This window comes from Equus caballus, chromosome 17, assembly GCF_041296265.1.
Source record: "Equus caballus isolate H_3958 breed thoroughbred chromosome 17, TB-T2T, whole genome shotgun sequence".
In the NCBI taxonomy this organism is placed as follows: Eukaryota; Metazoa; Chordata; class Mammalia; order Perissodactyla; family Equidae; genus Equus; species Equus caballus.
Genome location: NC_091700.1, coordinates 98,822,616 through 98,835,699, shown reverse-complemented (window position 1 = coordinate 98,835,699; position 13,084 = coordinate 98,822,616). Strand labels below are relative to the sequence as shown.

Genomic DNA, 13,084 nt, shown 5'->3' with positions numbered 1-13,084 from the left:
GATGATTATAGCTGTCTATACCTGTCTTTACATGCCCCTTCACTTTCCCATCCCCGTCTCTCTCCCTCCTCCTGGATTTAGATCCTCAGACTTTCCTACGAGTTGCTAACTTAGGATTCCCCAGGTGCTTTCATCTCAACAGCCTGAGGAGTTTTCAACTTTAAACCTCAGCAGTCAAGCTGTTAACACAGGGCCACATGGAAAGCCCTGCATGGGGATGGCAGGCGGCGCAAGGCTGTCTGGGGGGCGCTCCCCCCATGTGCAGGCTGTGGAGCCGTGCCTGGACAGCTGTCCCAGCAAACAGGTGCTGATGGGGCAGCAGGACCGTCCCTGGGCACAGAGGACCCCTGAGCAGGGACTTGAGCCCAAGTGTTCTGACCCAGTTCCCCCCAACAGAGTGAGGTGATTACACTCCATCTGAAGGGCCACGACAAAAATGAGAAGAGATCCTGACAAAACAAACAAGAGGTTTCTGATCAAAAGAAACCTATCAAGGGCTAACTTTCCCCCATAAATCTGAAACTAAAATCAGTAAAGGTAAACAGAAAAATAAAAATGACTTTAAAACAAAAGAGCTCCTAAGTCCTTCTTTTTGATCCACACAGCTCTCCAAGACAGAGCTTCTCTGGGCCCCCAGGACAGGCGTGGCTTCCCTCCGAGGAGTCTGCACAGCATCTCCTGTCCTCACTGTGGTCTGGGGGCCCAGAGAGGGGCACAGTGCATCCCCACCTCCTCCACTCACACTCTCTCCACTGAGGTATGACCGGGGCTCAGAAGAGGGCAAACCATGCACCCTGGGTACCCTCAGAGACCTCAGGAAACCTGGCCCAGGTGGGAGCTCACTTTAGAGGCCAAGTCGCTAACCATTCCCTTGTCACGGTCATACCTCAAAACAGTCACCAGATTTGCTCACTGGATATGAGCTTTAATCAACATAAACTTAATAAAATTCCAGAGAAAGGTGCTTCTAGCTCCAAGACAGCCCAAAGTCTGCCCATGTGAACAAGACATTTCTCCTGTGCTAAACTTTCAGGCAGAAATCTCTGCCTACTGAAAGGAAAATACCTGATATCCACCAGAGCTTATTTTTTAAATTCAATTAATGATCATTTTGTCTTGCTAACACAGAAGGAAAGGTTTTCACCCTTCTGTCTTCCCACCCCGTCACGTTCAATTAAAAAAAAGTCTTACCTGCTGTTACTTTATTTAGAGTCACTAAGGAACTGAGGACCTTGTTAAAATTCTGCCCCTGGTACAAGTCATTTGCATCAAACGTCTGAAAGGAAAAATTAAACAAGCAACATTAGTAGAGTCTTGTCTTGGGTGCAGGATAAACGAAGTACTTGCAGCGATGAGAGGACCACCTGCAGGAGCCGCAGATAAAACCCTAAAGATGCAGGACAACCTGAGAGAGCCGGGACCAGCGAGCTCAGCTTCTAGTCTAGGGTGGGAGGTCCAATCAGAATCCCCTTATGCAGGCACACCACCAGCTCCTCACCCTGCTCCAACCTTCTTGGGTGGAGCTCTTCCCAGGTTAGGGAGGTGAGGCTGCTGGCTCTCAGTGAATGCTGGGGTGGCTTCACCACCCTCTCCTCAGATTACAGCAGAGGCCGCAGGGCAGGCACACTACAGATGTCCTCTCCTAGTCAGAGGAGATTCCAAAGCTAACAGCAGGAGAAGAGAGACGCAGGAGAAGAGAGAGGGCAGATATGAGAGTAAAAGGCAAGAGGACAGAAGACGCAGATTCCAGAGGCGACAGGTAGTCCCAGGGGGAACACCTCCACGCCTAGGGCAGACCACTGAGGCCAGACCACGACTGTCTAGTCTGCGTCTCCTCCAATCTCGGACACCTAGAGACCTGGGGACATGATGGAGTCAGTTCCAGCACACCTACACACACGCATGCACGTACATACACACAAGAGCTGAAAGATAAAGCCCAGCAGCCTGCCTAGATACGTTACAGGCAGTCCACAATGGGTGTGCACACACGTTAAAACACGCACAGATGTCATTCCCAAATATGGTCAGAAGACTACATATAGCTTTTGACCACCAAATACCCCCACAAAAGAAATTTTAATAGCCAAATCATCCACAACTCTTTGCCAGAAAAACTATGAAAAAATGTCTTTCACAGACGCAAAAAACAGATATATTTAGATACCAAAATGTAAATTATGTTAACATACTTCAAAGTTTCTCACCCTGGGGCAAAAACAAACAAATGTGACCAGTCACCCCAGGAACGAGACCAGCAGAGGAAGGCCCCAGCTTCCTCTCCCAGTAGCCTGCCACCTCTCCCCCATTCAGTCAGTTCCTCCATCTCACAGGTCCTGCCAGGAACCCCCCTCTCCTTCCTGCCTCCCAGCCCCACTCCCTTTCCTGGCTAACTCTTCTTACTCATCTGCCTCTCAGTCTCACCTCCCCCACCAGGTCCCCTAACCAGGCTCCCCTGGCACCCTCATCACCACGACAATTTTATGTTCGATGTAAGCATTCCAGCCTAGACTGTAAAATCTACAGAAGCAGATTTTACAATACCCAACATCTAGCAAAATGGCCGGAACACAGTAAGAACTCAAATGTTTGCTGAATGGATGAAGGCACAAATCCATCCACCCGCCACTGTGTGGTGTGGAATGTCACTGTGGGTGCCACTCACACACACAGCAGCTCAGAAGAGCCACTCCAAGCCTCAAGAATTATTTCCATCTTCCTCAAAAGTCACCTGCAGTTAATGGTCTTCTGCCTTTAATTTCTGAAATAATGAGTAAGAATTGTCACGAGGTATGTTTATTTAAACACGAACAAACAGAAATAAAGAAAATCCAGAAGTTAAAAAACTTCAAGAAAGGAGACCACCAAATAAATCCCTGAGTCAAGAGGAGGTGAAAACACGGCTTGCTTTTCCAAAGGCTGGAAGAGGAAACTAAACGGAGTACAGCACTCCAAGATGTGACTAGAGCTGAGCATTCTGCATTCGGCTACTGATGGCCACTTCTCACACAGCTAAGTACAAAAGAAAGCTGATTTCATGACGCCAAATCATTCCTGTAAAAAGTACTACCCCTGGGGGACTGGCCCCGTGGCCGAGTGGTTAAGTTCGCACGCTCCGCTGCAGGTGGCCCAGTGTTTCATTGGTTCGAATCCTGGGCGCGGACACGGCACTGCTCATCAAACCAGCGTCCCGCATACCGCAACTAGAAGGACCCACAACGAAGAATATACAACTATGTACCAGGGGGCTTTGGGGAGAAAAAGGAAAAAAATAAAAATCTTCAAAAAAAAAAAAAAAGTACTACCCCTGGAACAGAGTCTTTAGAATCATCTCATAATACAGGACTTTATTTACTTGTTGTGATATCTATTATCTAAGAAAAAATTCCAAGTCAAATGAGTGTATTATCTAGGCTGACGTATCCATCTACACTTTTTAATGGGTTAGTTGCATTTTTTTTTAAAGAATTAAAAGTATTAACCTCAATAAGCCTCAGCTTCCTTTTATGTGGACTGAGGAAGTTCCCTTACTTGTAAAATGCTGGAGGGGGTGATCCGCACATCCTACAGCTCTAAAGTTCTAATTCTAGAGCTTGGAAAATTAAAATTGTGGTATTCTACAAAAAGAAATATAGATAAAAATGTATACTAACCTTCATTGTGGAAAGGCAGCGAGTCACAAAACCCAGAAAAACAGGATGCTGAAAACTGAAGTTTCCTGTTATTCCAGAACTATATATCTCTCGCACTTGGATACCAGGAAGCGTCTGGTTGGCTGCAGCTGCCCACCAATGGGCTTCAGCGTGACGTCAGGACTTAAGCGAAGCGAATTCACATATACCCCACACTCCTTAACAGGAAACTACACAATAAGACAAGACAAACACTCGCCACGGAGAGGAAAGAAACGTGCATTCCGAGTCAAAATGTTTTGACTCAAGTGCTTCTCCAGAGAAAAATAATAGACTACTTCCTGACATAGGAATCTATTCAACAAAGAACAAAACCAGAAAAATCGTAGGGTACAGAGAACGGTCTCATTAGAACGTTTATAGAACCACCTGTACAAAACTAAGCCAGCACGTACAGGAGAACCACCGGACCTTTAGCACACTGCATGAGCCCCGGGGCACTCGGAGCGCCTGCCCCAACTCGCTCACGGCCTAGACGCTGGTGCTCTCAGAGCAGCACGCTCTGGCCCCTGGCTGGGGCCAGGAGCAGAGGAGGGAAGGAAGCAAACACCGTGCCTTTCCCGAGGCGGGTGTCGGGAGCACTGGCTCTCAGGAGGAGCTGCGCGCGAGGACCTCCCGGACCCTCGAGCGGAGTCCCAGACCAATTCCATTAGGGTCCCCAGCGAAAGGCCCCAGGATCCAAGTGCTGACACTCTCCAGGGAATCAGTGCAGCCAAGGGCAACGAGCACCCGCTGGAGAGGTAAGGAAGGCACGGAGAACCCCCCCAGGGCAGGCTCAGCCCCTCCCAGCCACCACTACCCTTACAAGCAGAGAGGGCACACTCAATACCCCACAGATCTTCTACAGTTAAGGGAATTAAATGTGCAGAACAATCCAATAGTCTCAACATAAAATTATCCAACCAGTTGCCCACCAAAAAACTCATAATATTAAATTTACTATTTATAGTTTATTTGTAATATTTCACTTTCAAAAGAAACAATACTACATGATCAAACACAACAAATACCAAACCGTATGGAAACCAGGATAGAAGAGCCCCGAGTACTCCAAGGAGGACACAAACACCTCCTGCAAGGTCTGTCTGTCTCTCATAAAGGGAGGGCAGGTTGGCTGAAGCAGCGGCCACAGAGCGTGGCCGGAAGGAGGCAGCTCGGTTCTGTGTGAAGGGCAGATGGCCCTCCTGAACCTGAAAGCGGCCCCACCTGCTGCAGCCTCACACAATTCACTGAGGCCCTCTAGGCCCCCCGCTTCTTGTCCTGAAAATGGCAATGATGAACACAGAAGACACTGAGCATGACAATGGTGACGACAGGAAGCGACAACGTGCAAATGCCTCACACGTTCAAAAAGCAACAAGATTAAAAACTACTCTGAATCTTGCACACCAAGCCTCAAGGTCTCCTCTACAAACTGACCTACCAATAACTACGTTCTGCCAAGGAAAAACTCTTATTTTCTAAAACACAAAACAACTACCAAGGAAAGAAAGCCCCCTCGGTGACTGAAGATGCTCGGAAACAGAGAGCACCTTAGAGATGGTCCAAACAAGGAACCACACGACTCCACAGCACACGCTGCACGCCCCGCATACGCGTACCGCTTCTGCAGCAGACATCACACACACACACGTGCACTGCTACGACAGCCAGACCCCACTGCACGCACATCCCCGGGGGGCCACCCTCCCGGGATCTACGTCAGCAAGATTCCAGCTCACACTCCAACGGGAGATGGCCTTACTCCACCAAAACGCAGAGGTTCCCGTCTAGAATTCCCACCCTGGAAGCTGTGGCTCCTCACACAGACCCCTGCCCCACGCCCACCTTTCATCTCCACAGCATGCCTCTTTCGCCACCCCGAGGCTCATGAGGGGAAATACACACGCCAGCAGGAAAGGAGGAGGACAGCCCCCACCAGCCTGCACTGGGGTCTGCTCCTGGCTGTGGTGAGCAATGCCTGCTGCCTATCACCAAAACAGCTACCCATGTGGGAACGCTTCCCCACAACTGTCACTCCTCAAGCTGTGTGCCCAACACTGAAGCACCCGACACCTTTACAGGATGAACGCTCAGCGGGAATCACAGCGAACCTCATCGGAGCCCGCTTTTACCACAGCGTGAACAATCAGGAGATCCAAGCAGCACTGCCAGCAGAGGTGGGTGTCAGGCAGCGTGAGCCTCAGGGGCAGCCACCAGCAGCGGGGCTCACGCCCAGCAGAGATGCCAAGGACAGAAGGGGAGCACCACCCCTCATGACCGCTAGTGCCCTTTCTAAGGGTCCCGACTGGGGAGACAGGACTCCTGGCAATGGGAGAAAAAGAAAATCAGATCCGAGACTCTCCATCCGAGGGTCCCAGTGTCCCATCTGGAAGGGGCTTCTAGGAACCTGCCAATACAGCCAGCAGCCTGCAGAGGGCCCACGCTCCCTGCTCTGGGACTGGGGCACATGGGGGCAGCCACAGGCCAGCAGCCTGCAGAGGGCCCACGCTCCCTGCTCTGGGACTCGGGCACATGGGGGCAGCCACAGGCCAGCAGCACAACGGCTCTTGCCCAAGTCTCGGGCACCTGACTTGGGATCTGCCAGACTCAACAAACAAAATGGGGCTCCCTTATGGCTGCAGCCCCCAGAATGAGCTGTGATATGGCCACACATCTACCAACAACTACCACGGCAAGGAATGAAGGCCAGGGCTTTCTCCACCAACCCCTCCTCCAAAAAAGCAGGAAATGAAACTTTCCCAAAGTAAAGAAAAACTGTTCTAAAATTCAAGTTGATGAAAGTGTACTCCACAAGTACAATTACAGGCAGAGATGTTTTAAAATAAACATGTGAGTACAGATATGACAGAATCACCCCAAACTAGCAGCTTCCTTTATCAGAGACAAATGTCAAACACCAAAAAGATTCTAGCCAAGAATGTATCATTCTCCTTGATTCAATCAAAGCAGGGCACTGTTATAATCCTCCTGGAAAGTATCAGCATAAACACTACTTTATCCAGGCGTGGCTGAAACTTCCCTGCGCAGGTGGGAGCAGAGTGTGCCACTGACAGTCCCCGCCTACAAAACAAGGTAGTGGCCGAGAAACGTCCTCAGGGCAGAAAGACCCAAGCTCTTAGGCACGGACTCTACTTTTTCCTCTAGTTTCTCTCACAAGCATTTACATCCTATTCCACTATTGGGGGAAACTCCAGAATCATGTAACCCAGACAGGAGCTTAGAACTATCTTCACAAACAAAAGAGAGCACATCACTAACCCAGCTGACACCAAAACCCACTAACGAAGACTCCAGGCTGTTTGTTTTTGTTTTGTTTTGTTTTCAACACTGGCTAGCCCTGAATATCATCTTACATGAGGTATGATTTGAGGAAAAACTTGAAGGAAAACGAACAGGAGGACCAACTGTTGCAAGAGGGCTCTGAACACAGGAACAGCAGACAAGAAACAAAGCCAAGACTAGAAGGAAAATGAGCCAACTGGATGTGGCAATCGCTGCAGGCCACATGGGACTCACCGGCCACAGGGGGTCACTTTGAGAGAACAGGAGCTGTATCAGACATTAGTCTGGGACAGCCAGCGTAAACCAAGGCCACCTCAGACAAACCAGGCTTTATGGCCACCCACAGCCCCTGAGTTCCCAACCCAAACCAGGAGGAAGGGAAGGGAGGGAAGACACGTGAACACGGGCCAGGGGAGGGCCAGCCTGCCTCTGAGCACTGGCCCCTGTGGACAGATCACTGCACAGCCTAGGCATAACTTCCTCACCTGGGAAGGTGAGGCTGACCTTCAAGGGCACCTCCAGGCCCAAAACTCAAGGACTCCTCTGACACAGTGTACTGTCTAAAGAATGATAGCAGACTTCAAGCAAGGGAGAACGAGGGTAAGGACAGCTGGCAGAAGAGAAGGCGTAGGAGAGAGTGAAGGTGGGGTGGGAGGTTCAAAAGCTGGCCTTCCTGACATGCTTTCACAAAGGCAGGGGGAGGAAAAATGGGGGAAAATGAGTTAGCACTCACGAAAGGTGAGGGAAGCATTCCTCTGTACTAGAGCTGCAGTAGTTCCAGAGAAAGGATGCTCCAGGCCCGGATAACTAGAGAGGGACACAAAAAACTGCTGCTGGGCCTGCACAGCAAGGAGACCACGGGGCTCGTGTTGGTCAGTACTCTCCCAGAGAGGAAACTTCTGAAGGCCTGGCAGGACACCCTTGCCACCAGCAGGCAAGAGAGATGCGCAACCAAGCCGCAGTCTGCCGTCGGAAGGGACCAGGGCTGCTGGAAGACCTGGGTCCCTGGCACTGTGCTGGACGCTATGACCACAGGAAGGCTCGGCCTCGAGGAGGAAAGAAAGCACCTGCCACAGGGCTTCAGAAAGGGATTCCCAAAGGAGGTGACCACTGCGTGTGGTCTTCGTGGATGTGCAGACACTCAGCTGTAGACCAATGGCAGAGAGAAGGCACACCATCTGGATCAGAAGGACACTATCTCTCCTGAGAGGTGCTCCACCCACATCTGTCCAACAGAGGCCCAGAGTAACCAGCTCCTCAGAGCACCCACCGCCCACCCTGACCATTAGCCCCCCCGAAAATACTGTCAGTGACACATCACTGGAAGGGCTAAAACTGACTGTCAAAGACTTGGTAATCCGGCCTAGTCAACACCCCAGCCTCCACTTTTGCTAGTCCCCTAAAAATATTCTGACATAGTCCTTATTTCTATGGTCACACTTATTATCGAGCTTAGTTTCTGAACTACCACCTGAAATAGGAGGGCTCGCCCGTCATCTGAGGAAGATGGGGCTGTGTCACACACATCAACCGACCCACCAGTGCCCACCCGGCAGGGCAGTGCTATCAGGGGGACCCCTGCATGCATATGCGAGAAGTCCCAAATGTGTTTTGTAAACCTCCACTCAAAAGGGGATGGCTTTGTTTTAGCAGAAAGAGCCACAGTGGTTTTCAGGAAAGCCATAACCAATAGAACATGGCTATAAAACAAAGAGGCTTCAAAGGCACAAGCTTTAAGAGGTGACGCTGATCCAATTTTCACATTCATCACACTACTTTCCAACTTCCTCGTCTCCCTAACTCAAGGTCTCTGCAGCAGACTGTGTCAGTGCTGTCTTCCATTCACTCCCCTCCCTGGAAGAGGGGTACGCATCTTCACCACTGCCATGCCTTTCCACGGGCTCCTGCCAATGGCATGCGAGCACACAAGACAGGCACCAGCCCTGAGCAGGAACCACGCACGCAGGCCCCAAGCAGCAGCTTTAGGAGCCTCTGGGTGTGTGGGCCATGCTCCCCGTTGTTCTTCTTTAGACGAGAACAGCAGGCCCAAAGTGGGGCCGCTCCATCCCCTGGATCCTGGAGTACAGACAACACTCGGAGCAGAGCTCACACAGGCCCCAGGATCAACCTCCGCTGTCGTAAGCCATGGGGCAGGGGCTGTTGATGAACACAGCACCAGCCAGCAAGAGCCGGCAACACATCCACATTCCGCATTTCCCCAACAGAACTCATCCTGGAAAGGGAGGGAGGACATCTCCAAAAGACAAAGAGTAACAAAGAAAGAAGAACTGCTGAAGCAGTTAGGGCATTTAGAGTCAGACCCTTTCAACACTGAATGGTAAAAGTTAAAACCTCTTAGCTGGCTGAGATAGACACAGAATTCTCTGCTATTCAAAATAAGAAAGACTGCTCCCAACAAGGTACTTACTGCTCCACATAAACAAGGTTTCCCCTTCCTTCCCAAATTCTAAACACAGTAATCACATAACCGCTGAAGATTGCTGCTTTACGGAAAGCTCAAGAAGACAAGACACACAAATATGTCTGCAAGCTAGCCCTGAAAGAGCTCTTTCCTTCTCAGAAGCCTCCCTCAGTCTCCCCACTGATCGATAACCTATCCAGATGGTCACTGGGCTGCCAAGGCAGGGTCAGGAGACGGAGAGCCACCAGGACAGCTACCCTTTAACCTCGAGGTGCCTGCATTAGTTATCCACCTTGACAGAAGAATCACTCTAAAACTCAGAGGCTCACACCACAAAACCATGATGAGCTCGCAGGTTCTGGGAGTCAGGAGTTCAGAGCAACTTGGCTGGGGGAATGCAGCTCAGGTCACCCACAGGGAGGCCACAAGGAGTCAGCCACTGGCCTGAAGACTTCCTCGAGGCTGACGGTCTCTAACAGGTGGCTTGCCCCCATGGCTGTTGGCAGGAGGCCTGTTCCTTGTGTCCTCACAGCATGGACAATGCCCGACATGGAGTGATCGTGAGCGGGAGCGAGAAGGAAGCTACGGTGCCTGCAACCCCAGGAATGCCACATGCTCCCCGTGAGAGTGGAAACCACCAGCATGCACACCCACTATGGGTGTCCTGCCTTCACAGGGAGTTACCATACCTTGTAAGTGAGTACACCAGACGTTACAGCCATTCTGCGAGTGCTGACACACCTGACAAAGGAGCAGGACAGGCTCCCCAAGGCGACCAGAGAGCCTAAGGCTGAGTGAGGCCTGGAGGGCCCCCACCCAACGAATGAGTGCACTGCGCCCTGGCTTCCAAATTCGCGGGTAAAACTGGGAATCAGGAGTATCTTCCACATAATGAAATTCAAAGCAAATTTTAATCACAAAGCAGATTGCGTCATACATCATTCAATGAAAATCTTCTTACTCAGGAATCTTTCAACTGCAACCAAGTGAGACCCAATTCAAACTGGCTTCAACAAAAGGAGAAATTAGTAGTTCGCACAAATCAGGAGCCTTGGGTCATCCCTTCCCCTGCTCTCCTCACGTGGGCTGCCGTCTCAGGGACGCCCTTCCTCCTGAGACACCCCACTGCCAACAGCCCCGGCCACAGGCAACAAGCCCACCACCTTGGCCGCATCTGGCTGGTCTGTCTGACTCCAACCACCAGGCCAGTGACACAGAGCACCAGGGAGAGCCTTGCAAGCCCCAGGCAAACCTGCACACACGTGTGACTCAACATGGAAGACGAGGCAGCCCCATGCGCCACGGGGACTAACCAGATGCAGACAACGGGATCGATCCGGGACAACGCAGCAGTACAGCGGGCTGTCATCACAATGGCTTTCACACACCGTCCAGAGTCTCACCATCAACCACAGCAAGCTGGCGGATCGCAGAGACCCAGACATGATCAACCACCCAACTCCAACCCACCTGCCCTCCCGAACAAAGGCAAAGTGGTGACTCACACCTAAACAATGTCACTGCTAGTGACACCCCAGTGTACCCACAAAGAAAACACCAGGGAACGCGGAGAAGTCATCTGCTTTCCACCACCTCAGTACTAACCGGGAGACCCCCACAGCGTGAGGTTGACGACGCACCTCCTGGCTCGCGCAGCCTTCACGTTCCACACGCAGCGAGCCACGTCAGCTCTCCCAACGAGTTTATGGGGAAGCTATTTTTGATGCAAGAAATTGTTACTTTTGGCACAGTTCTGGAGTGTGGTTTGCAAAGTTTAAAAATATAATTTTGTCCTATCACATTGTCAAATGGAATTTGTGATTTCAGAACAAAATGAGTAAAAATGAATCTCAAATAAGTTGTGATATGTAAGTTTAACACAAATGGTCCATATTGTTGGGGGTCTGTGAAAACAGACATCCAGCAGTGAATTTCACCTTCTTGGCCCCCGCAGATTGTGCACTTAATTCCGCCTACTCCTACACGCCAGGGATAAAATTAGAATTTGATGATGGAGTCTATCAATAAACAGCACCTTCACCCAACATGCCCCCAATTTCTTTCAGTCTAAAATGACAATTAAATCACATTCGATCTTGTGGATTCCACTGTATCAACACCCAAAACAGGAGGACAGGGACCAGCTACACAAGAAACACCAGAAAAATATTTTAGGTGCAGTTTGCAGGAACAGCTGGTGGGGGGACAAAGTCTGAGGACAGAGGCAAGATGACTGACACAACAAAAGCGTTAATGAGCCTTCGTCCTCCGTGAAGGAGCAATCGTCACAAACAGAAATCGCCAGGGAGGCTGGAGCACCAGCAGGCAGGGAAGAAGGGGGACATCCCATCCACTGAGGCCCCTGGGTGCCATGTGGGAGATGTGCTGTGCCATTCTCATTTTACAAACAGGGAAAACCAGGCTCCCAAAAACGGCACGACAAAAGTTAGAGAGAGAAGCAAGATTTGAAGCAGATCAGTTGCTGTGTTTCCCCCGAGCCACTGGGGAGGGCAGGGGGCACCAGGGGAGGAGGGAGGGAGGGACACACACACATCCCACACACACACACACACACACACACTCACTCACTCACACACAGGTCCAGAGAGTGTTGGAGGGGAGAGGCAAACTGGCTAAGGGCTTCAGGACACACACACACACTCACACTCTCACTCACACACGGGGCCGCAGAGTGTGGGAGGGGAGAGGCAGACTGGCTAAGGGCTTCAGGACACACATACACACACTCACTCACTCACACACGGGGCCGCAGAGTGTGGACAGGAGAGGCAGACTGGCTAAGGGCTTCAGGACACACATACACACACACTCACTCACACACGGGGCCGCAGAGTGTGGACAGGAGAGGCAGACTGGCTAAGGGCTTCAGGACACACATACACACACTCACTCACTCACACACGGGGCCGCAGAGTGTGGACAGGAGAGGTAGACTGGCTAAGGGCTTCAGTACCAAGGAACAACACAGCAGCGGGTTCTCAGGGTTTTCTTTTTGCTTCACACACCCCAGACCAGGCGCTGGAGACACCTGGAGCCCAGACGCACCCGAGGGCACAGACGGAAACAGCCCCAGCAAAGCCTGCCCTCTGGCCAGAGCCCCAGGAAAAGGCAGCCCAACCGACAGGAACTTTCTACAGTCCCCATCCAGCCCTCCCTCAGCATGCAGCCTGTAACAAGTGCCCATCCCTCCGTCCGGCCCTCCAGGGCCTGTGGAGGCACAGAGTTCCTTATCTCTCACACACAAGTCTCAGACGAAAAATCAAAAAATACAGGTTTCTGGTGTATTACTTAAATGTATGAAAGTAACTACTGAAAAATTAAGAATCACCAAACACTGCAATAATAAAATTTGGGATACCAAGGTGTTGCAAGGGAACTGGGAGGCAGGGCAAGTGCACTAAGTCCTTTCCTCTCACGGGGATCTACATGAAGGAAGCCACAGTGGGACACGGAGGAGGAAGCAGATTAGAAGAGGACTATTGGGGCCAGCCTCGTGGCATAGTGGTTAAGTTCATGCAGTCTGCTTTGACAGCCCAGGGTTTGCAGGTTCAGATCCCAGACCTACACACTGTTCATCAAGCCACATAAAACAGAGGAAGACAGGCATAGATGTTAGCTCAGCAACAATCTTCCTCAAGCAAAAAGAGGAAGACTGACAACAGAT

The 13,084-nt window shown here is 50.9% G+C and overlaps 1 protein-coding gene across 14 annotated transcripts in view; it reads right to left on the bottom strand.

The window, feature by feature from the left end:
- Window positions 1-13,084, bottom strand: part of ARHGEF7 (Rho guanine nucleotide exchange factor 7) — a 155,577-nt gene that overhangs the window by 89,094 nt on the left and 53,399 nt on the right. For 12 of the 14 annotated variants that reach the window (XM_070240471.1, XM_070240474.1, XM_023621846.2 and 9 more), the window contains one exon: window positions 1,192-1,276. Coding sequence is in view for 6 of the 14 variants with exons in the window: in XM_023621846.2 (XP_023477614.1) it covers window positions 1,192-1,276 (85 nt within the window). In the remaining 8 variants the exon portion in view is untranslated. Of the gene's footprint in view, window positions 1-1,191; window positions 1,277-3,653; window positions 3,840-13,084 lie in introns of those variants that run through there. The other 2 variants (XM_023621848.2, XM_070240467.1) reach the window with 1 other exon arrangement.